Here is a 25898-nt window from a genome sequence, read left to right on the forward strand (position 1 = left end):
GTTCAAAATCTATCTACAAAATTCCAAGTTCTGGACGAACGGCTTTCCAAAACTAAGTAACCGAACGTCCCAAAATACAATTCCAGAACTACTGACTATTACTAATAAATGAGCGCTCTACTGCTCGGCTTTAACCTCTACTTCGACCAGATTGGCGTCCTCCAAATTTTCTTCTTCCAATAATTCTTCAAGTGGCGCCTCTCCATCTGCTCACATCCACACGGATGATCATTGCATTGACAAGACGGATGTACATAAACAGTAGACAACACGAGAAATTGCAAGGGTAAGCTTAGGTAATTAAATTCATACACCCAATATAAAATCTAACTTATAAAATCAACAAAACCATACCCATAACAACATATCAAAGCATAGAATAACTCATCCAAATTCTCATAAATAACGACCGTCCGGACTGTATGAATCCATGTATCTACAGGCGTTCTTGCACTCGGGTGATGTAGTAACTGGAAACGTCCATCAGCTGCCACCCGAGGTTAACCCTATCAGTCCAAAGTACTCAATAGGACTAGGGCCTCCTGCCATTCCCACGCATGACCTACTCCCCTCTACATGAGGACGAGCACTCACGGAATATCAGAATGAACAGCCATCAGCAACTTTACCATGGTCATACTACATAATTTCTCATATTCAAATCATGGAGACGTTCCTCCTTGGAACACTCGTTCGAATTTCACAAACATTTATTCATCTCATATAATGTTCATCATTCCAAAATAAAGTAATACCGACTACCAGATAGATGAACAACCTGTATTAACACGGTACTCGACACTGTCGGTCGACACAGATGAATGGTCTGCATTACAAGGATGCTCGACACTGTCGGTCGACACAGATGGATGATCTGTATTACCAAGGGTGCTCGACACTGTTGGTCGACACAAATGAAGGATATGTATTACAAGGATGCTCGACGCTATTGATCGACACAGATGGATGATCCGTATTACAAGGATGCTCGACACTGTCGGTCGACACAGATGGAAGATCTGTATTACAAGGATGTTCGACACTGTCGGTCGACTCAGATGGATGATCTGTTATACAAGGATGCTCGACACTGTTGATCGACACAGATGGATGATCCGTATTACAAGGATGTTCGATACTGTCGGTCGACTCAGATGGATGATCTGTTTTACAAGGATGTTCGACACTGTCGGTCGACTCAGATGGATGATCTGTATTACAAGGATGCTCGACACTATCGGTCAACACAGGTGGATGATCTGTATTACCAAGGGTGCTCGACACTGTCGGTCGACACAAATGAAGGATATGTATTACAAGGATTTTTCAAGAGAAGAGTAAGAGCGCTTGGGGTAAGACCGAGCTCTACCCAATACAATTACTATGTGTAAGATCGACACTGCTCATTATGAGCTCTAAGTAAAAGACCTACATAGCTCATGCTCAACCAGAATCCTTCCCAAATGAAAGTATTCCAATTCAAAGAAGTTTACTAGAACACCAAACGGTCGAGAACCGTTTAATGTCGGACATACGTTATCATAAGGAAGTTGATATTCAAGTTTCACTTACATTCATTCGCTTCTAAACATGTATATTTCATATTCTCACGTATCACCCATATCATACATTTCAACCAACACATATCATATTCATCCAGTACAGCAACGTTCGATCATGCATACTCAACCAGCATACATCTCATACATTCAGTTCATATCATGTCTACATACAACATACAAGTATAAATTAAATTACTAAGCTTCCCTTACCTGGTCTAGCAGTGAACTCCCAAATGCAAGGGTTTCGCTCGTTCCCTCCCAGCTTTCTACCCAAAGAATCACTCCACAACTTCCACTTAATCTAATACACCAAAATCATAAACAGTTTCAGACCTCTAACCCATGCATGCAACCAGAATTTTGGTTCGCATGAACTAAATGGACGAATGTGCAGAGACGAGAACTTACCAGTTCAGATCTCAGTTCTGTTCGGTTCAGAACGATGCTCACGGTGCAGGGAATGTTTCTATGGTATTGAAATGGAATCGGAGTAGATGACGGTGAGTTATCTTAGAGAGAAGATGAAGGAGTTTTAGAGAGAAGCTGGAGAAAAAGAAAGGCTAGAGTTTCGTGAGGAAGAAGGTGAATGCATGCAGAGAATGGGAAGAGTTTTTCAGAAAAATTCTTTTCCCTCCCACGCAGAACGAACACCATTCTCCACACGCCACTTGTCTTCCACTAACGTTTTTCAAACGTTCCAGCCGCGACACAAGGCAGATACATGTAGAGTGGAAGTGAGTGGGTTTTGACGTGGCACGGTGCAATTAATGGTGATCAGAGTGTGGGATTTGGTGCGTTAATTAATCAGGGCTTCACAGTAATTCTAACATTATTTGAGAAAGAGATTTTGAGCTAAATATGTAATCTTCTAACATAAAATATTCTTACTAAAATAAAATATGTATTTATTTATATATATTATAGTATGTTTTTATCTAAAAGTTGATAAAAATAAGATTTTAAATTTGTTCACAACAATCTATTATTGGAAAATGAAATAATTCTACATGTTGAATGTATATTTTGATATTTTGACATATTGGATCTATTGGTTGTTAATGATCTTAATTATTGAATAGCTTTGACGTTAGATTTTCCTATTTTAGAAACCCAAATCTTGATGTGTTAATAGACAAAGAACACTTTGCTTACATACATAAAAATGAAAGATAAAGAAAACAACCCTCTCAAAACGACAAAAACCTAAATCAACATTTTAGTAACAAATTATGAATGTCGTTGAATGCTATTTATTTTGTACAATTTTTGTTGACCACACTTACCAACACCATCTAATGGATCATTACTAATTAATGAAAAATTGATGTTGCAGGAATTTATATAAGTGGTTGAGTAAGTCTTTTAAAAATAAGTTGTAGTCTTTTATTTTAATTTCATTTCAAAATTTTGAAACTAGTAACTTGTTCACTTTTTAAATTTATTTAACTATCGCACTTTTAGAATTAACATATTAACAAACACATGTCATGCATGCAAATTAGTGAACACAACTTTCAATAGACGGAAACATAAAAAAATAACCATTTTGAAGTTCAATTTCTATTCTTAATAATGTTAATTTAAAATATATAAATAAATGTAAATCTTATTTATAAGTTTATTTTTAAATTAATTTTATAATATTGAATTAAATTTAAAATTTGTTTAATTTTATAAAATTGAATTAAATTTAAAATTTATTTCTTAAATATTGTGAAAAACAAAATCAATGATGGAGAACTATACTAATATGTAAAATTTTAACAAATGAATTCGGAAGTGGAATCACTTTTGTTTTGAAGAGTGCAAATGGTGTACAGAAATATGTAAGAAGAAATATCTAGGACTAGTAGATGTTCATAATACAACACAACAATTAAACCAAATGATTTCAATCCAATCCTCATTTTTTTTTCTTTCAAGCGATAACCTAATTTGAAATATATATCATTCCAGATTTTTTTTTCCCTTACATTTATAGTTTATATTTTTATTTTGTTTTAGGAGTAATTTAATACTTTGTTGCCTGGTTAGGGCATATTAATGTAATTTCAAATATATATCTTGAAACACTATGTACATAGTATCCAAGGATTCTTAATATATATATATATAGGGGTTTGCTAACGCGCGTACGCCTGTTTTTCAGTTGGTACATTTTAGCAATGTGTACCGGGTTTTAGTAGACAAAAATATCCTTATATATCATGGATTCTAAGTTTTAAGGTTAAGGGTATTTTAATAATTTTCATTCTCAAAACTAAAAAAGGAAAAAAAGAAATCTCCCAAATCCTTACTCACCTCTCTCATTCCTCTCAACTCTTTCTCTTTCCTCTTTCCCACTCCAATCTTTTCTCTGTCATCCCTACTGTAGCCCCAATTGAAAAAATCAGAAACACTTGCTGTTAAACAATCTTACAAAAAAATGATTTTATAATGAGTTTTCATCTTATAATTTTTGTCTTATCTAATTTTATCCAATTTTCACAAGCATAAAGGAATTGATAATTGACCTGGAAAAAATCAGAAATACTCGCTGTTAAACAATTTCTTACAAAAAATGATTTTATAATGAGTTTTTATTTATAATTTTTGTCTAATCTAATTTTATCTAATTTTCACAAGCATAATGACATCAAAGAAATTGGTAATTGGCTTGGAAAAAAATTAGAAACACTCAGTTGTTAAACAATTTCTTACAAAAAATGACTTTATAATGAGTTTTCATTTTATAATTTTTGTCGTATATAATTTTATCTAATTTTCACAAGCATAATGACATCCGAAAGAATTGGTAATTGGCCTGGAGGGTTTTTTTAGAGATGATGATTCAACAAATACAGATGATGAAATTAGAGAGGTTAGTGAAGATGGTGAAATTGAAGAGATCTTGAATGAACCTTTGCCTTGAAGGTGAATATGTCAATGACTCAACTCTTTACAAAGGAAAATTTTTTAAAGGCATGTGTTTCTGATTTTTTTCAATTGGGGCTACAGTAGGGATGACAGAGAAAAGGTTGGAGTGAGAGAGATGAAAGAGAAAGGATTGAGAGGAATGAGAAAGGTGAGTAAGGGTTTGGGGGGTTTCTTTTTTTTTTTTTAAGTTTTGAGAATGAAAATTATTAAAATACCTTTAACCTTAAAACTTGAAATCCATAATATATAAGGATATTTTTGTCTACTAAAATCCGGTACACATTGCTAAAATGTACCAACTGAAAAACAGGCGTACGCGCGTTAGCAAACCATATATATATATATATATATATATATATATATATATATATATATAAATTTTAGTTGTTTATTAAAAAAGTTGTTATCGATTTTGCATCAATTAAAATTTTGGTGAAAGTATAAAATATGAATAAGTATAAATCGCACATTTTCAAAGTGAATTTTATAAAATTAAATTAAATTGAAAACATAATTTATATTATAATAATAGAGTTTATTATAATTAATTATAATAAAATTGGTTGGATCCATTCTTAATTTTTTTTTGTTCTCATATCTAATATCTTTTATATGAAAAGATATTAGAAATTATGTACTGATGAAAAAGAAAGTAGGATGGAAGAGGGTAATTAAAGAAAGGGGAAAATATAATGTGGGTTTTTGCCAAACATTATTTATAAAGAAAGTAGGATGCTTAGATTATTAGGTGCCTTTGATGTTATGTAGTTGAAAATAAAATAGGATTTGGTGAGTTGCAACATGCCAACTCAGACACCACTTTTCTTTGACTAATGCTACCTCTATAGACTATATATATATATATATATATATATATATATATATATATATATATATATATATATATATATATATATATATATATATATATATATATATATATATATATATATATATATATATATATATATATATATATATATATTCAACCTTAGCCCTAGATCTTGCTTCATACCTACTACCATTTCTTTACATATAATTAACCATAAATTGAAACCACTTCTAATTCTTTCTAAAAAATTAATTTATAGATTTTGTCATTTGATTATTTTCTTATCTTTTTTACTTAATATATGATTTAGATGCACTTAAATTCCTAAACCTGCTTTTGTTGTTGGTACTATTTTTTTTTTATGTTAGATTTGTTTTCAAAATAGTAAAGCATTGAAACTCAACTCAATTCTTCTAAATTTGTATTTTAATAAGAAAAAAAAAGATGTCTAATTGAATAAATTGTAAAATGCCTTGAATATTGCTGCTGAATCACTCACAAATGTGTTACATGAGCCTAATGTAGAACTAAGCATGAATAAAAGGAGGGATTTATACACTGAAACAGGCAGAGAAAACACTTTATGTTATTGCATTAAAACTTTAAACTATTTACAAAGCATAATATGTTGATTTGATGATAATTTTGATGATGTCTGTATTATCTTAATTTAATAAAAAAATATAAGGCCTGAATCAATTTCTATGATAGTATTACACAAATTTACATTGAAAAATTAATTTTATACTTTTTTTAACATAATAATTGATTATGTTGGGAAATAATCAATTATATTAAAAAATAATCGATTATAGGCCAAAATCTAATTTTTATATATGTAAGAAATAATGAATTATTTTATACATAATTTAAGTTTTTCTAAACAACCACACATTCACTAATAATTAATTATGCTTAATAATAAATTATGTTGATTCGTAATAGTTACAAAATATAATAATCAATTATTTTTAAACATAATCTATTATATCATAGTTTCATTCAGAAGTACAATTTCATATTTTTCAAATTTAGAGAGCACACTTATAATTTTAGAAATCTTTCTAAAAAATACTTTTATATATTTTATTTGTTTCAAAAGAAAGATTAGTCAAGGTTCAAAAAATGTTTATCTCGTGCTATAGGATAATTTTCATTATAAATCAATCACAATACAAGTGATATATTTATTATTATTATTATTATTATTATTATTATTATTATTATTATTATTATTTGTATTTTGAATTTTTGTACACGTGTATATTGTGTGTAGTGTAGGTAATTGAGTGTTTTTCATTTATCTTTGTAAATTTTTGGAAAAATGTTTCAAGTGGTTTGTATATCTTATTCTAATTATATGTGTATGTATATTGAAAAGTTCATATTTCATAATTATGCTCAAGGTACTTGACCTTAAGGGTATATGCCCTTCAAAATCCAAATGGGCTTTCGGGCCTTTTTAGCTAATAATTTATGGCTCATTCTTCCTAAATTTTCATATTTAATGAGATTGGAGATCATACAATCTCGAAGTCAAATATATCATTTTAATCTACAATTCATAATTATAATGAATTCACTTTCAAATTGCATAATTTAAAAAGAATACTTCACTAAAAAAATCATAAATTATGTAATACGAGCAATATATATAGCATCGCTTTTTTTCTGCCCAAAAGCGTCAAAATGATGAAATAAAATCTATTAAAGAACAAATTCCGTACCGTTTCCGAAAGTTCATTTCTTAATTATAAATATCATTGGAAAGTGTTCCATAATTATACAGTGTTGAATTCTTCCTAAAATGATTTTCCAGATAATATGTTAATTTTGTTCTAAAGTAATATTTTCAAAAGGGATAAAAGAAAATTGGTTATTTCATACTTTTAGGGGGTGCATGTTGAAATTCCTATTATGTTTGAAGAAAAAGCATAAATGAAAATATATGAGACTGTGTCATTGTTTTCGAAAAGAAAAATAAATGTCAGTACAAAATTTTGGAGACAAATTGAGAAAGGGGAGTGTAAATAGCATTAGCGTTAGATGAGTGCATGTTCAAACAGAAATAAAATATCCTGCTATTTATACTCCACCTTTTCTTCTATACCAGTCGTTGGGTGTTACTCCCTCCACCACCACAATTTGCTTTCTCCACCACCCCATTCTCCTTTTACCCTTTTTTTTATTTTTTCATTCCTATTTTATCCTTATTAAAATTTTAGGATTAATATTATTTAAAATATCACGTGGACATTCATTCTCTTTATCATTCTTTCCTCTTTCTCTTTATTATTTTTCTCAGGTTGTCTCTTACGTTCCACTATCCTTGGGTTGTCTCTCATGTTCCACTTCTTCTTCTCTTTTATAGAATTGTGATGTGAGAGTCTGGTGGACTTTGTGTTTAGTAAGATTGAAAGTGGGGAAAGCAATTCATCTTCAGTTGTGAGTGTGGTGGTGCTTCAAGGTGCCGGTTCAGAAGCGTAAGAGTTTCAGAGGCGTGAAGGTGCATAATAAAACCCTAAAATATAAACCGTATAATCTTTAAACGGATGTTGACATCCGTTGACGGATGCTCACATCCGTTTAAAGATTACGGTTTATATTTTACAGTTTTTTTATATTAATTTTGAAGATATTTAAATAATATAATTTATATTTTTTGATATATTATTTATATTTACACTGCCTTCACCGCTGAACCGCTGAAGGAGAAAGAAAACTGATATAGAGGAAAAATGGAAGATGAGAAACGGATATGATGGAGTTTGGGTGAGAATCTGAGAAGTTGGGAGGTGGGTGAGAAGGGGTAGAAAGGTGGGTGAGAAGGGATAGAAAGATAGATTTTAGGGTTAAAGTAAATAATTAGGATTAAAAAATATATAAGTTATTTTTTTAATTATAAAAGGTTAGTTTTGTAATTCAAAAAATATGTAATAGAATTGGGAACGTGGAGAAAGAAAATGTGGTGGTCGAGGGAGTTATACCTCGAGTCGTTTTACTTTATTGGACTATTTACTTTGCTTTGTTGTTTTGATGGTTGTGAGAAATCTGTTTGGATTTGTAAAGGATCTGTTTTTGCAAATGGAAATATGATTATCTACTTTCTTTCATTTTTTGTATAAGAATTGGGAAAACCTATTCCTCTTTCAATTCATATTTGTTATTTTTGACAAAAAAAAATAAAATCATTCAAATAATAAATTAAAAAAAATTAAATTATTCAATTTTTTTTTCTCAATTATAAAAAGGGTCAATAAGACAATCCATTCTACTTCTGGTTATTGATTGAGTTGGTATATAAATATAAGTTAATAAACTGAAAAAGTCAATTCGTACCATTAATGACGTGCTGACTACCTCTCTTATTTTATTAACGTTATGATTAATAGAAATCGAAGATAGAGGTGTTAAAGAAATATTAAATTAAACAATCTTATTTAACTCCAATGTATAAAAAATTGAATAGAACTTCTATTGTAGTTTTTTTTAATTGATTCTTTTCTAAATAAAATTATATAAATTAAATTAAACTATAACCTATGAGATTAGAAAAATATATTTTAAGATTAGAGACCATTAATAATTCAAATGATTTAGATAGTTCAAGTATTTTAATAAAAATTTATAATATTTCAATTCACTCTAGTTGTAATGTAATTCAATTTTAATGTGAATAATTATACAATTAAATTCTATGATAATTTAATTTAGTTTGTTATTTTAATCATTGTTATTGAAAATGTGGTGATTCCAGTGATATAATAATGAATTAAAAAAGTTTAAACTAGTATGAGTCAAGGTTTTATGCATCAAGTGTCAAATTGAACCTAAGAATAGTGATATAATTATGGAATATTGATTGTGAATCACACTAAAACAATAAACATAGTTTACAAAGTGTTGATACTTTATTATTTTAGCAACAAGCATGAACATTCCTTATATATAAGACTACATAGCGTTACAAGTTACTTATAAGTACTTGATTAATTAACTTAACCAAACAAAATACCAAATAATCTAAATTTATGTCTTTAAATGCTCTAAGCCAATAAGCACTCCTATTACCACCTTAATAATGCCTATCCATACTAAAGTGCAACAAGATGCTGTATCTTCTCCAAAAAGGTTTTGTTCATCCTCTCAATATCTCATTTTATTGTGAAGTATGACAAACAATCAAATGTCTAACAATACTTTTATCTCTATAGAAGTTATTAAACTCCTTAAAGCTAATATTCAAGTCATTTTAAGAGACTCGTTATCTTTTTGGTTTGGTTAAACACTAGGAACATCCAATACTTGAAACTCTTGAAGGTTTATAACTTTTACTTCATCTTGAATATCTATGTGAATATTGATTAATCATTGATTATTAAGAAAATGTAATTCACATCTCTCAACGAAGGAACTTCCTCATACCCCTCCAATAACGTCCAAGGACATAGTCTAATGTGGTCTTCATCTCATGTAACATGTAGGAAAGTTTTGTCTATATTATTTCTCAAACACATAATATTCAAAAACATTAAATCTCCACCTTTTGGTCTTCAAGCAACTACTCTTTAATATCTAATTCTTTGGAAAATATGTTTCCTATATGCCCATGCCAAACTACATTACCAAATGAAGCATCAAGTGACACTAAGAAGAATGCAATCTAAAACACAAACATAGATTATCCCTTAAAGGAAATTTACATTTTCTTCCTTAGATATTTGAATCCCTGAATCTTTAAACCACCAAAGCAACACCCATTTTCCTTATATGCCTAACAGACACAAATCTCGCTAAAATAGGTTCTAACACGACTCTGCTACCATGTTAAGAAATAGACTTTAAACCTAACTCAATCCCACAAAATCAATTTGTAAAATATGGTTCACATTCACTTATATATTCTAAATTAGTCTTATCTCTAATTAATATGGAACTTCCAACCATAATAAATTTGTCTTTAATGGATAATATCCACCTTTGATTTACTAATTTTATAACCTCCTTATAAACCTTTACCCTAGTAAGTTTGAAATAAGTACCTTTGTCACATTTATTAGTGCTCTAATTGTGATTTCAATAATATCGTGCTAAGATATTAATATCTATTAAGTCGAGATCATTTGATCAACATAATTAATCATATATATATATATATATATATATATATAAATATATATATATATAAATAAATAAATAAATAGATAGATCAATTAACTTTCTGTTCTAAGAGTCTCCATCCATTTTATAACATGTAATAAATGCTCAAAAAAATAATTCCTTTTAGGGGTGTTTGAGGGAAAGGAGGCCTTTTTAACCATAGGCTTGAATGGGTTATGATGGAAATAGTTTTTCATGTCCATGAGGAAACTTCTAGGACATGTGTGGTAGCCTTGACATAATTGGGCTTATTAAAACACCATCACACACATTTGCAACACTTCTCATTTTCAAATTCTCTACACCCTTTCCCTTTCCCCTTGTTCAACTAAAAGAGGATTTTATTCCACATTGAGAAAAATTGGGTCAAAAGCACTTCCAAAAGTTGCGTTTCAACAAAACTGCTTTGGACCAATGACCGACAAGAGAAGCATCTCCCTACACACAACACTATTTGGTACAGCAAGATCTAAATTTCCATGAGGGCCATATAGGCCACCCCATCATATGAACATTTGACAAAAATATCCAACTTATAACCCTTAATAAGAGAGGGTAATGATGATTAATGATGCCCACATCAGCAAAATTTCTTTAAACAAATAGCAAAAGAAAAAGAATGATGAACAAAGCTTGGTTGGAAAGCCACGCCTGTGTAAGGCTTTTCCCTATGCTCCATGGTCCCACCATCACACCACATGACATGACCTTTTTCTCATGTGAATCACCATAGGCAAAAAAATGTGGCACCTCCCTCAGCCGTCCCACAAGGGAAAAAAAAGGAAAAAAAAAAAAAACTAACTGCCCTTCAATTTCTTGATTCTAGATACACAGAATCATAGATGGTAGTATTTTTGTTAGTAGTTACACTTCAAAAGCTGAAAGCAGAAGGGGTGACAAAAAAGTTATTTTTGGATGGTTGAGACATACATAAAGTTGGAAAACTTGTGTCCCCATCATTGGCATTTACTATGCCAAGTGGAACCCTTTGTGTGGATCAACTTTCACAATCTTCTTTTCCTTTCTTTTGGGCATCTTTAATATGAGAGCCTTCCTTCAACTCAATTGACATTTGACTTTGGACATAGTGGAATAAGGTATGCTTCAAATAGAATTTGATGTACACATCTTCTCCTTTTCCCCAAGCAATATACCAACACTCCATTGTTCCAACTAGTCATCTCTGCCCCTAAAATGTAACTCTAGCTTGTTAAATTTGAAATCTTCACCCAACCTTCTTTTCTTTCTGACTTATTCAACTACATTTTTATGCATTATTATGAGTGTAAGAAGGTTTACATTACCTACTAATTCAAAATCATAGTTAGGGTAACTTTCAAATAGTATAGTATCTTCCCTAGCATTCAAAGAACTGCTAGACACTAAATGTAGGAGTCCCTCTCCCATATGGTTAGTTACTGCTATACAATGAGTAAAAGGTGACTAGAGGATTGTAATTACTATAACAATGAAATATGACAAGTAACACCAGCTGTGTATGCTACCAGTACTAGTACTACTCACCATAATACCAAATAATACACACTTGACCAATCCATAACAAAACTATTTAAAACCAAAATTATGATGAAGCAACAAAAAACAAATTATTCAAAATTATCAGCTGGAGGACGGTGGCTCATTCTACGTATGGCTTAAGCAACATGGCCCCATCTGTGTGATCATGTTGCAGGCAGCAGACACATGAATTGAATATTTGAATAATTATTTTTTGTGACACATTTTTTTCTGGGGCTTCTGTTGGTGCCAAGTCAGCATCTGTCGTGGAAGGAGAAAAAAAAAGTACATGGGACTGAGAGGGAAGAAAAGGTGGTAAGGTGAGGTGAGGGGGTGCTTACTTCTTCCCCTTTAGCTTTAAAGAGTTGTTAACCACCCTGGCATTTCCTATGCCTTTGTTTTTCTTTTGGACATTCCTTTCTGCTTTCTGAAAACTCTGCAACACACAGCAGCATTCTTTCATATACAACTCCACCACCCTTTTGCATCCACCAACTCTTTCACAAGCATTCATTCATTCATATTGGTCTTGTTCCACAAGCCACCATTCTGATTTTCATGATCAGAAGAGTTTAGCACATCATGGTGAGAATCTGAACAAGAAAATTTGTTCTCTCTGTGTTGCTGATCACCTCTCAACTTTTCTGGTGTCAGATCATGTCTGTTAACACTTTTCATGCCTTGTTATGATTGGTTCAGGGAACGCCTGTGAACATCATCGTTGGATCACAGGTTTGGGTTGAGGATCCTGAGGATGCATGGATTGATGGTGAGGTCACAGAAATCAATGGCAAAAATGTTACCATCACTGCCACAAATGGGAAAACTGTAAGCCTTTTACTTGATCATAGAACTGGAATATTCTAAGTATTGTCATTGATTGGTGAAACACTTTGAAACTTGATTAGAATGCTCCATATCATAGATGTATATATAACAGGCGTTTCAGAGATAGGTAGAGACACGGTTATCAAACTCGCGAGTTCGTCGAGAATTTTTTTTAAAGTAAAACGAAGTTGGTTTTAGGGCTTACCAGATTAGGGTTTTGTAATTTAGCTCACTCACGAAGCTCATCTTCTTCCTTCGCCTACTGCGATTCCAAGAACTCGCACTCAGTTCTCAATTTGGCGTCGTCGCTCGCGATCACCGTTAGCCACCGCCAAAGTCGTGTTAGCCGTCGCCCAAGATCGTCGTCGCTCGCCGTGGGTCGTCGTTGCTAGCAGTGGGTCGCGTCTGCGCTGATTTGCAGCCCCTCGCCCCTCGCCCCTCACTCTGTTCTGTTATTTTTTATAAGTCCTTTTTTCCCTCTACATTTAGATTATTTTTTATAGTGAAATTCTTTTATACCTCTGCACTTGGATTATTTTTTATCGTGAAAAGAATTTATATGCTCTTTTGTCATTATGCATTTAGATTATCTTTTATCAGCATATAGAAATTTTTATTACTTTTGGTCCTTCTGCAGTTAGATTATTTTTTATTTTGGAATTTTTTAGTGAACAAAAATTAAAACAAAAAGTCTTCTTTTATTAAAACTAGAAGTAAAAAATGCTCGTCAGATATTAGATGAAACATGAGATAAATATTAATTGATAATGGTAAAAAATTAACTTATTTATTTAAAGTACTATTAAGTTAATGGAAAGCGGAATAACTTGTTTAAAGAATAATATAAGAGGATCCATCAACCCTAAATTTTATTCTTTTTGTTCTGTAAGTGGATTTTTCTTACTATAGTATTGTGTGCAGTGAAAACTATAATATTATGTTATGTGATAATAAAGCTGAAACTTGATCAGTTTTTGTTCTTAGCCTGGTAGAAGACAAAAGATAGGTAGAAAAAATAATAATACAAAACCAAGGTGAAATTTCAGTACAAAAACCTGCAGCCGCAATTTGCAGCCTCATCACATCACCAATTTTAGAATGCACAGGAACTGAAGTCACAACACATTCTTGTTCAGAATAAAAAAATTATTCTTTTCCTATCACATATTTCAAATAAGATTTCCAAATTAAGTATAATAAAGAATTAACTAGTTGCTCAAATGAGAAAATTATAGTTTATTTTAGTTCTTTCAACAAGCTCAGGTACCATAATTTGATTGTATTCTGACTCACTCAGCCTTGTCCACTCAGAAGGATGGCCCAGAATATATCACCATTCTCACAATTTTTATACTTGAACATAAAGGATCATACAAAACTAAACATTAGCATTTACCTCAATTTCAGATGGTGGCAGATATTTCAAGCATATACCCCAAAGATACAGAAGCACCACCTGCAGGAGTTGATGACATGACCAAGCTAGCTTACCTTCATGAGCCAGGAGTCCTGCATAACCTTGCAACTCGTTTTTCTCTCAATGAGATATATGTGAGTCACAACCAGTTAATCTACTTGTCCATTGTCATTCTTAATATATTTCATAGAAAAGTTATGTAAAGGAAAAGAGAGTAAAATCTGACGAAAATAAATGAAATAAACAGACATATACAGGGAATATCTTAATTGCAGTGAATCCTTTTAGAAGATTGCCACATTTGTATGACATCCATATGATGGAGCAGTACAAAGGTGCAGCATTTGGAGAGCTTAGTCCTCACCTTTTTGCTGTAGCTGACACATGTTACAGGTATGTTTCCATCGATGTAGAAATATATTTTGCACAGGTAAACTCAAATCAATCATAGAGTTGACTCAGTCAAATGTATCAGGGCAATGATAAATGAAAATGGAAGCCAATCCATTTTGGTAAGTGGAGAGAGTGGAGCTGGTAAAACTGAGACAACAAAAATGCTCATGAGGTATCTAGCATTCATGGGGGGTAGATCTGCTACTGAAGGAAGAACTGTAGAACAACAGGTTTTGGAGGTGAGTTTGAACTACTTACAAATAATTTCTTAGAACCCAAATAAGGTACGTGTAGTGACATTATCAGTTCTGCAGTCCAATCCAGTGTTGGAAGCATTTGGAAATGCCAAAACTGTCAAAAACAACAATTCAAGGTACATTGTATAGATATATTTTCTCAGGTCTCATTTTCTACAATAATTCCCATTTTAATTTATCTTACAAAATTATTTGAGTTTGTGCCAGTCGATTTGGTAAATTTGTTGAAATTCAATTTGACAAGAATGGGAAGATTTCCGGAGCTGCAATCCGAACATATCTACTTGAAAGGTCACGAGTTTGCCAGGTCTCTGACCCAGAGAGAAACTACCATTGTTTTTACATGCTTTGTGCAGCACCACCAGAGGTGACTTCTTAATAGTTATCCTGAAAATAATTCAGTAACATACCATTTCCTCACTAAATCTAACAGTTAAAAGTTTCTAAATAGGATGCCAAAAAGTACAAGTTAGGGGATCCAAGGCAATTCCACTATCTTAATCAATCAAACTGTTATGAAGTGTCAAATGTAGATGACGCAAAAGAATACTTGGAGACCAAAAATGCAATGGATATTGTGGGCATTAACCAAGAAGAGCAGGTATTGATCAGTTCACAAGTGCACCACATTTTAATGAAACAGTGATTTGATTATATCCAAACAATTGGTTAAATAAAATTTCCCTTCACAGGATGCTATCTTCCGTGTGGTAGCTGCAATCCTCCATCTTGGAAACATTGACTTTGTCAAAGGGAAAGATGTGGATTCTTCCAAATTGAAAGATGATAAATCACTCTTCCACCTACAAACAGCTGCGGAGTTATTCATGTACGAGCTTTGATCTGCCCATCAGAACTGTATAATTCATATGCTTCAACTTTGGTGTCTCTTAACATGTTTATGTTCAGGTGTGATGCAAAAGCACTGGAAGATTCACTTTGCAAGCGTGTCATTGTAACTCCTGATGGTAACATCACCAAACCTCTGGACCCTGATGCAGCTGCTTTGAGTCGAGATGCCTTGTCAAAGACTGTGTACTCCAAATTGTTTGATTGGTAAAAACAACTAACTAACTACACCAACATGTAACTAACCTTGTGCAGTACAGAACATTGAAAATCCAAAAGCTATTATGTAAAGGAAACGTGTTGTAAATACCATATAATACATAACTAAACCTTCTGTAAATAGAAGTGCTTTGCTTGTATGGCTTATTCTATTAGCATATTTTCAGTTTTGAGACAAGGAATGAAAAATTCTAAATGCATTCTTAAAATCTGGCAGGATTGTGGACAAAATTAACAGTTCAATTGGTCAAGATTCCAATGCAGTAAGCATAATAGGAGTCCTTGACATTTATGGATTTGAAAGCTTCAAAATCAACAGGTAAATAGCATAATTTTACAAGCAGAAGAACTAGAGTTTCTACATCTCTATCTTGTAATCTCATTGTCTCCATTTACAGTTTTGAGCAACTATGTATCAACCTAACGAATGAGAAGTTGCAACAACATTTTAATCAGGTATGGTAATAACTTCTAAATACAACTTGAGCAGCATTATCTGCTGCAATACATAATGTAAAAACGCATCTGTTTCAACAGCATGTATTCAAGATGGAGCAAGAAGAGTACACAAAGGAGGAAATCAATTGGAGCTATGTAGAGTTTGTGGATAATCAGGATGTTCTTGATCTTATCGAGAAGGTATTCTTCATCATCATTGCTTCTGAAAATATTTTTTCTATTAGATCAACTTATGAAACTATTTGTATGTCTATCATGCAGAAACCAGGGGGAATAATCGCTCTTCTAGATGAAGCCTGGTATGTCCTTTTACTCAAAAAAATGTGAAAAAGAATAGATGAGCATATTTGCTTATTCTATGCCTGCGAAGTAATTCCTCACTATGATAGGGTGGAACAACTTACTCCGATGGATTTTATTTCCTTTCTAAATAAAAAGCGAAAACTATAAAAACAGGAGAAATTTTAATGTTCTTCTTCTTCTTCTGCAGCATGTTCCCAAAATCAACTCATGAGACTTTTGCACAAAAGATGTACCAGACATATAAATCCCACAAGCGTTTCAGCAAGCCAAAACTTGCTCGAACAGATTTCACAATTAACCATTATGCTGGAGATGTAAGTGAGAAAGTTCTAAATTTTTTCCTTGGCCATTGACCAATAATTAGAAATTAATCGTCACAGAACCCTTTTGATGCACAGGTCACGTATCAAGCAGATTATTTTCTTGATAAAAACAAAGATTATGTTGTAGCAGAGCATCAAGCTCTATTATGTGCTTCCAAGTGCCCATTTGTTGCTAATCTTTTCCCTCCTTTACCAGAGGAAACTTCAAAGCAATCCAAATTCTCTTCCATTGGTTTACAGTTTAAGGTAACAATTCAATTTCAACATTTACTACTTCTGCCTATTTATAGAAACGATCAATCCATGAATTGCTTCTGGACCAAATCTTAATATGTAGCAACAACTGCAATCTCTCATGGAGACACTGAATACAACAGAACCACATTACATACGATGTGTGAAACCAAATACAGTTTTGCAGCCTGGGATCTTTGAGAACTTCAACGTCTTGAACCAATTAAGATGTGGGGTAAGTTTAATTTTCCAAATTGTCTCTGAAATACGTGACTATTCAGTGATCTTGAGAAAGTTTCCCAGCATAACATTCGTACCACAAATCTTTCAGGGAGTACTTGAGGCAATAAGGATTAGTTGTGCGGGATATCCAACAAAAAGAACTTTTGAAGAGTTTCTTGATCGTTTTGGAATGCTTGCCCCCGATGTCCTTGATGGGTATAAATTATTCATGTCTACAAGAAAATAAAAATGATTTTTAGACTTTCATTGTCACTAATATGGCATTCACACCTTAAAGAAAATAGAAAATAGTGTTAAGAATTATGAATCAAAGATGAAATGCAACCATGTTCAGTTAAACTACTTAAAGCATAACTTAAACACAATAGATAAGAATAATCTACTTTGCGCTTGCATCTTGCATCATAGAAAATCAATTCAGGATCACTTAAAAATAAATATCACAAGTCTCTCTCATTTTCATGTCTGATAAAATATATGATAAGCTTCATACACCCATATGATAAATAATGCTTTCTTCTGTGCAGTTCTGATGAGAAAAAGGCCGCTATGGCCATCTGTGATAAGATGGGCTTAAAAGGCTATCAAGTAAGTATGAAAAATATGTTACATAGACGATAAAGAAGGCATTATTGTCCATAAACTTGTAGGAATTCATATGTTATAATCTGTAATGCCTTTCCCCCTTAATGTTCCAATCAGATGGGAAAAACAAAGGTATTTCTCAGAGCAGGTCAGATGGCTGAAATGGATGCACGAAGAGCCGAAGTCTTAGCTAAAGCAGCTAAACTCATACAGAGACAAATCCGAACACATTTAACCAGAAAGGAGTTCATCACCCTAAGAAAGGCCACAATATATATCCAGAAGATGTGGAGAGGTGATCTTTCTTCACAATATTACAATTTTAGACATGTCCCCCTTTTCCTTAACTCCATGATTTTTGGTACTGTCCTGGAAATAACAGGAGTTATTCTTTTGATGCCTTTCATTTTTCAGCTAAACTTGCGCGTGAACTCTATGAACATATGAGGAGGGAAGCAGCTTCTATCCGGATACAGAAACATGTGCGTGCACACAGAGCAAGAATGTACTATACATCATTACAAGTATCAGCTATAGTTCTTCAATCAGGCTTGAGAGCATTTGCAGCACGAAATGAATATAGGTACAGAAGAAGAACAAAGGCTTCAACGAAAATTCAGGTAATTACGTCATTAAAAGAAATATATAACACCAACATAGATAATGACATGCAAAACGGAAAAATGGGAATGCAAATGCAAAATTCATCTTGGTTTCACAGATAAAAACTAGAAGATGCTTCATATTTAAATATGCATAATATGAATGAAATTACGTTGCTTCTCTTTATAATTGTAATTGTCCATTTTCTCACAGACCCAATGGAGAAAAGTTCAAGCTCTTTCTGATTACAAACAGCAGAAGAAAGCAACTGTGTCACTACAATGTCTTTGGAGAGCTAAAATTGCAAGGAAAGAGCTCCGAAAGCTTCGGATGGTGAGTTCTACTTTTATGTATCATTTTCTAAAATTTCATGCGAATTATTTTAACATATCTACATGAAAAAAAATGTTTCTAAAGTATAGCCATGGTAACAACTTTAAGTCTCTGTGTGCAGGCTGCAAGAGAAACTGGGGCACTTAAGGAGGCAAAGGACAAGCTGGAGAAGCGTGTTGAGGAGCTTACATGGAGAATAGATATTGAAAAGCACATGAGGGTATAGATTCTCGACTAATTCTCCTTGATAAAGCCCAAAATGATTTCAGTGAAATGGTTAATCCCTGTAAAATTTAACAGTGTAATTATCCTTCAAAATAATTTTTTTTGTAACAGATTTTAATCACAAATTAATACAGTGCACATTATTTAAGTTAGTAGTGAGAAGAAAAACTTGTTTTCATTCATAAAGCATTTTATCCACCCCATCTAATCTGGAGAAAATAATTGTAGATGGATCTTGAAGAAGCTAAAGGGCAAGAGATTGCAAAATTGCAAAATGCATTACAAGAAATGCAAGCTCAGCTAGATGAAGCCCAGGCAGCAATTATACATGAGAGAGAAGCAGCAAAAATAGCAATTGAACAAGCACCACCTGTAATTAAAGAGGTACCTGTTGTGGACGATACAAAGCTAGAGTTACTGACAAATAAAAATGAGGAGCTGGAGGTAAATCTAAAGCTTTTTCTTATATATTTGGAAAGTTTACTTCCAGCATTAAAATGATGGAACAATCAAATTACATTAACAGTTCCAGTTTGTTATTCAAGTTACAATAAAAGTAGAATGTTCATTTAGCAGTATCTGAAAATGGTCTTATAATAAACAAATTTTATGTACATGAAGAAACATTGAAAGTTTCATTCATAAAAGTATGAGATACTTCAAAATAAAACATACAAAGGTTAAGGGAGGCATTTATAATTTTTTTCCCCATAATATTACATCTTTTACCACCAACAAATTAAAAGAAATATAGTAACAAATTTTTCATAGGAAATATAGGAAAAATGAAAAAACAAATAGTGGTTAACATACAATGTATATATTTCAGAACCATTTCCAAATGAAAAAATGGAGAAGGTAACTTATATAAGAAAACATAAATTTGGACTCATTTTCGGCAAGGTAGTAAACACTACAAATGCAGCTATGTGGGGGGCATATGAAGCGTACTTAAATAATGTTGTAAAGAGCGGGAGAAAGTGATAGCAAGAAAAATGCAGATATATATATTATGACAGTCACAGTAGCATCCAAACAACTCAGCACATATAAAAATTCTGCAGTTGACACTTAGAAAGATGACTATACTTAACAATGAAGTTCTGAAAATACAGACTGAAGTGGAAGAGCTTAACAAGAAGATTAAAGAGTTTGAAGAGAAATTCTCAGAAATTGAAAACGAGAATCAATCAAGGGTGAAAGAGGCGGAAGAAGCACACCTTAAAGCAACACAACTTCAGGAGACCATTGAAAGGTTGACAAGTGATATTAGCCACTCAATATCTTTTCCACCATAAACTGGCACTGACTATCTATTCTTTATCACTTCAGATTGGAATTGAGTTTGTCAAACCTGGAGTCTGAGAACCAGGTTCTATGCCAGCAGGCTTTGGAAGAATCAAAAAATGAAGAACTCTTTGAAGAGATCAAAATGTAAGTTCTAACATATTATTGCCACCATTTTTATCATTTCTATATCTTACTTGTATTTAGCAGCCAGAGCAAGGCTGCAGTTGAATGTAGCCAATAAAAAAAGTTTATGTGCATACATGAGGTCTCTTCTTTTAGGGTTAATTACTCTGATGGACACAACTCCCTTAGCCAAAGGGGGCACACAAATGATACACCAAAAATGAGCCTGGTGTAGGTCCAACAATTGTTCATGAAATAGATTTGAAAAATTCATATGATAACATATTATGGTAAACTGATCCTTCCTTTCATTTTAGAAGTTTTTAATTAACTACATTTCTATGGTTACTTTGCATTTATCACCTTCTGTTTAATTTTTTCAAGTTTCTACAAATAAACTCAATTCCACAACACAGGCCATAATAAATTTAGGAAGTAATAAAATTGTGCATGGATCATGTCCAAAGAGTGGCCTTTTAGTTTGAGTGACCTATTTGTTCAAAAGTATCTAGGCACTTCAGATTCATGGACCTCTTGCTTGTATACTTATTACCCTGTTCTGATTTACCAAAGTGGTCTTTATTGTGAGAATTTCTCTCTTTGGTGATTCATTCCTTCTGCTTATGTCTATAAATAATACATACCCATTGGAAGTAATTAAGACGCAATAACACTATTTTCTAATTTATTTAGTAAAAATCAGAAGAGATAATACTCCACAATGAAGAAGAAAATATTTGTTCCTGATATAAACATCGTATATCATGAAACAAAATAATAACAGAATCCCTTATTGACGTTGTTTTCCAAATGGAAGAAATATAAAACTAAAATTAATATATATATTCTATTAAAATACTAAAATTTACATGTTGTCTCTAGCCTCAAGGGTCAGATAGCAAATCTAGAATCAGAGAATGAATCCCTACGGAGCCAGGCAGCAGCAGCTGCTGCTTTAGAGCAGAAAGTCCATCCAGAGAAAATAGAAACAGACCATTCAGCAGCTGCTTTAGAGCAGAAAGTTCATCCAGAAAAAAATGAACCAAACCCTGAAGTTGCTGTTGTAGAGAAGATCAAAGTGCAACCAAGAGTTATTGCAGATAGTGTGACTGCCCAAATCAAGGTAAACTACCTTAGGTTTTGCTTTAGAAATATTTCACTGTTTAAAATTTATCTTTTATGATGTGGCAGAATTTGGATAATGGAATTCAGACAGAGGAAGAATTGCATTCAAGAAAAGTATTTTAAAATTTACCTCACTTCTTTAAGAATTACTGGCTGTGTAATAAATAACAGTATGTTCATTTCAAATAATAAATTATGTTTACAGGAATCAAAAGCACCGCTCTTCTTGCTTACTAAACAAAGATCACTCACAGACAGACAGCAGGTATGTTTCAAACGCAAGACAAAGTCAGGGAAAGTTATGCAGTTTCACACTAAAATAAATGATTCTCACAGTTTCCATCTCTTATAAACAGGAAAGTCATGATGCACTGCTCAAGTGTCTCGCTGAAGATAAGCGATTTGAGAAAAACAGACCAGCAGCTGCTTGTATTGTATATAAAGCACTTCTTCATTGGAGATCCCTTGAAGCAGAAAAAACGCATATTTTTGATAAAATTACACACACTATCCGATCATCTATAGAGGTAATATTCTCCAAGAACTTTAGTACATTAACAAAGTTTAAGGAATTCTTAATAAAAATCCTCATTTCAGCCTAAATTTAATCACTCATATTGTTGTGAGAAAGTAAGTGGCATTTTATGTTCTGGCAGAGTCAAGAAGGAATCCATGATCTAGCCTACTGGCTTTCAACTATTTCAACACTTCTGTTTTATCTACAATGCACAATGAAGGCCAGCAATACAACTAAGGCAGTGTCACGTAATCGAAACTCCCCTGCCACTTTGTTTGGAAAAATGGCACAAGTAAGCTTTTCAAAAGAATTAGTTTTTGCATTGTATTAAATCAATGTTTAAAATATAATGGTGCTTGATATACAAATTCAGGGTTTGCGTTCATCTTCAATGGGCTTGGGGATTTCAAGTGGCTACAGTGGAATGGTGGAGAAGCCAAATGATCAGTCTAAAGTAGAAGCCAAATATCCAGCTATTCTGTTTAAGCAGCATTTAACTGCATATGTGGAGAAGATATATGGAATGATCCGTGATAGTCTAAAGAAAGAGATTAGCCCATTCTTAAATTTGTGTATACAGGTAAGCATCATAAGATCAAATCCAAAGTACAACGGAAAATTAGGTATTGCCTAAGTTAAATCTTTCATCATCGCTGGCAGGCACCAAGATCCATAAGAACTAGATCAATAAGAGGATCATCCAGAAACATCCATTCAAATATTGTTGCAAAACAGCAAGCATTACATATGTACTGGAAGGGAATCGTGGACAAGTTAGATCATGCCTTGCGTATATTGTCCGATAACTATGTAAGCATGAATTACTCACTTAATATTGCTTTTGCTAGTTTGTACTTTTCAGAGAAGAGACTTTCCAATATTCTTCATCCTGTGACTTCAGGTCCCTCCCATCATTACAAGAAAGATATTTAGTCAGGTTTTCTCATTCATGAATATCCAGCTATTTAATAGGTGAGAAGAGTTTCCAACAATTGCACAAAACATCTTGGAGTAGTGAATCTTTACAGAATATAATATAAATTCTCATGAAGTTTTTGAAAACTTTTGTCTGGCAGTTTGTTGCTTCGTCGTGAGTGCTGTTCCTTTAGCAATGGAGAATATTTGAAGGCAGGATTGCATGAGTTGGAACTATGGTGTCTTAAAGCAACAGACCAGGTAACTAAATATTTGGAACAACCTAAGGAAAAAGTGCAAGAGACGCCTTTTCTACGTTTTTTATCTTTTGTATTTGGTTTATTTTGCAGTTTGCTGGTTCATCTTGGGATGAACTCAAACATATACGCCAAGCTGTGGGATTTCTGGTATACCTTTTTGGATCAAGATTAAAGAGATTGCACTCTTAACTCTTTCATTACCCTTTCCTCAATATTCAGTTTTTGAAATGCTTTATTTACACAGGTTTTGCATCAAAAGACTCAAAAATCTTTAGAGGAAATCACAAATGAACTCTGCCCGGTAACTTAACTAACTTACAAAGAAATCTCAATGCTCAATGAGTATCTTACATAGTTTCTACCTTGAACCTCTCTGGATTGAACTAGCTTTTGTCTAACATGTAGATCTCTATTAAGAAAGAGCTTTTACTTTAAATTTTATCCAAATAACATATATAAAGTACTTAAAAAGAGCCTAAGTCTTGTTTTCTTGTTAATTTTTCTGACATCAGGGGTTAAGTATTCCACAAATATATCGTATTGGAACTATGTTCTGGGATGACAAGTATGGAGCACAGGGATTATCTGCAGAAGTAAGTCCTGGTTTCCAAAACCATTTTTGTTTCTCTTGCTCTTTTTTGTGGACAGTTTGTCCAACCTTACAAATTCATTTGAAATATGATGAAAATTTGCAAACATTCAATTTTCTTAAAAATGCATTTATATCTTTAGAAGAAACAAAGATACTTCTGAAAGAAAGAAACTCTGAAATTAGAAGTCAAACTACCACTTTAAAATATTACACTCAAGATTTGCATCATAACTGATTGTTTCATTGATGTAGAAAACAAACGATACTATAAAACATATTCACAATCAACTTCCATTATTAAGTTTCATAACCGTAGAAAACAAACAGGCATTATTAAATTAATCAGTATCACAACTTTATCGTGCATCAGATGACCTTACCACACACGATAACTAATGATGTTTCAATTCTTTTTTTCCCCTTCTGACTTTTACAGGTCATTAGCAGAATGAGAGTGATTATGACAGAAGACTCAATAAGCATACATAATAGCTCATTCCTTCTAGAGGTGGATTCCAGGTAAGTAACTATTAACATGCTTCTAAACCAATTTTGATTTCCCCCCTTTTAAAATTCAAATCCAAAAGTCACTCCCTGGCCAATAGAAACAATTTTCTGACAAGCTAATGCACTGATTCTTTTTACAAAACTCAGCATACCATTCTTGATGGAGGAGATGTTTCGCTCCATGAGTGACATCCGCCTATCAGACATGGATGTGGATCCACCGCCAATACTCAGGCAAAGGTCTGACTTCCATTTCTTGTTGCAACAAATGGACAGTGACTCTCAGTGAGCTGGTGAAAGTTTGCTGCTGATATTAGTTATAGTTTCTGATTTGTATTGATTTAATTTGGGTTTGTGTGGAGAGAGTAATTGAGTGGTGAGGTGAAGAATTGTAATTAGCTTATTTCTTTATTCTAATTTTTTTCCATTTGTTTTCGGGAAGATCCAAATTTTGTTTATTATTCTTGTAAGGCTTCATGTCAAGGAAGGCCCCAGTTAATTTTGTCATTGTTGTATAATGTTACTTCAAAAAGTAATGAAATGAAAGGAAGTTTGGCTTTAGTTCAATTTAGCAAACTAAACAAAGATATGTATTAACAATTGACTCAGAGGATCTTTTTGTAGGTCTGAAGTTGTTAAACAGAAGAAAAAAATTGAGAAACCTACTGGAAGGGAGAAGTTCTTGAATGCTCTTATTTCAGGGTTCCCAATGAAAATGATTCAGAAAGTATGCAGTAAAACAAGAATATTTTACAATACTACATTTAAAAGGAAGGTTAATTATATTTTCCAACACTAAGTGCCCAAATGGGAATATCTCTTTTATTATTTTCAGAAGCTCTCTTAGAGCCAAAAATGGACATTTATTTCTCCAGGGGATTTGAAACACCAACAGAAACACCCCTTTTAAATGATATGATACCGATCTCCCCTGGATGGTGTTATTTAACTTATGCAGCAATTTGTATGGAGGATTTGTCAGGAATATTAAAAAAAATTATGTAGAGAATGTATGTATATGTACAACGAGATTCAAACTAAGGGAAGCCAATATGATATCCTTAACTAAAGGCAGCTTTTATGCATGTTTTGATTGGAGGTCCTTTTACAACATCTCATTGTTCATTTGTGAAGAAAAGACACTTTATTTGTGGCCACTCCTGGCCTGCCTTAGTTTCAATCACCATGAGGAGTGCCATAATTACAATTTTAAGGATGATGGTTTAGCCTTGCATCAAATAGATATTGACTTAAATAGAGCTTATAATGTTTTGACAGTTTTTATTAATAATCTGATTTTTTGGAATTGA

General features: G+C 32.6%; 1 protein-coding gene and 1 long non-coding RNA gene across 3 annotated transcripts; one reads left to right on the forward strand and one right to left on the reverse strand.

Annotated features, from left to right (window-relative positions):
- Positions 1–11967: 11967 nt before the first annotated feature.
- On the reverse strand, positions 11968–13287 carry LOC124844209 (uncharacterized). The gene is made up of 2 exons (XR_007029351.2): positions 13022–13287; positions 11968–12796 (listed from the first exon to the last, which is right to left on the reverse strand). It is a non-coding gene; the product is annotated as an uncharacterized LOC124844209 (long non-coding RNA).
- Positions 12433–25149, forward strand: XIF (myosin-like protein XIF). 2 transcript variants are annotated; one of them, XM_047321098.2, is made up of 40 exons: positions 12433–12573; positions 12688–12816; positions 14224–14367; positions 14481–14626; positions 14709–14865; positions 14941–14999; positions 15091–15250; positions 15335–15484; positions 15576–15712; positions 15793–15939; positions 16169–16270; positions 16350–16407; positions 16489–16590; positions 16672–16709; positions 16901–17027; positions 17112–17282; positions 17374–17505; positions 17602–17708; positions 18041–18101; positions 18216–18393; positions 18513–18718; positions 18915–19034; positions 19156–19254; positions 19488–19703; positions 20375–20514; positions 20592–20693; positions 21555–21795; positions 21864–21911; positions 22003–22062; positions 22154–22324; positions 22454–22606; positions 22688–22894; positions 22975–23124; positions 23216–23286; positions 23391–23490; positions 23580–23636; positions 23734–23790; positions 24002–24082; positions 24518–24600; positions 24736–25149. In XM_047321098.2, exons 1-40 carry the CDS (start codon positions 12571–12573, stop codon positions 24875–24877), a joined length of 4812 nt encoding a protein of 1603 aa, XP_047177054.1. In that variant the 5' UTR covers positions 12433–12570; the 3' UTR covers positions 24878–25149. The 2 variants fall into 2 exon arrangements, with proteins under 2 accessions (XP_047177054.1, XP_047177055.1); XM_047321099.2 differs by lacking the exon at positions 21864–21911.
- The last annotated feature ends 749 nt before the right edge of the window (positions 25150–25898 follow it).

This window comes from Vigna umbellata, chromosome 3, assembly GCF_029865625.1.
Source record: "Vigna umbellata cultivar VRB3 chromosome 3, Vumbellata_1.0, whole genome shotgun sequence".
Taxonomy (NCBI): Eukaryota; Viridiplantae; Streptophyta; class Magnoliopsida; order Fabales; family Fabaceae; genus Vigna; species Vigna umbellata.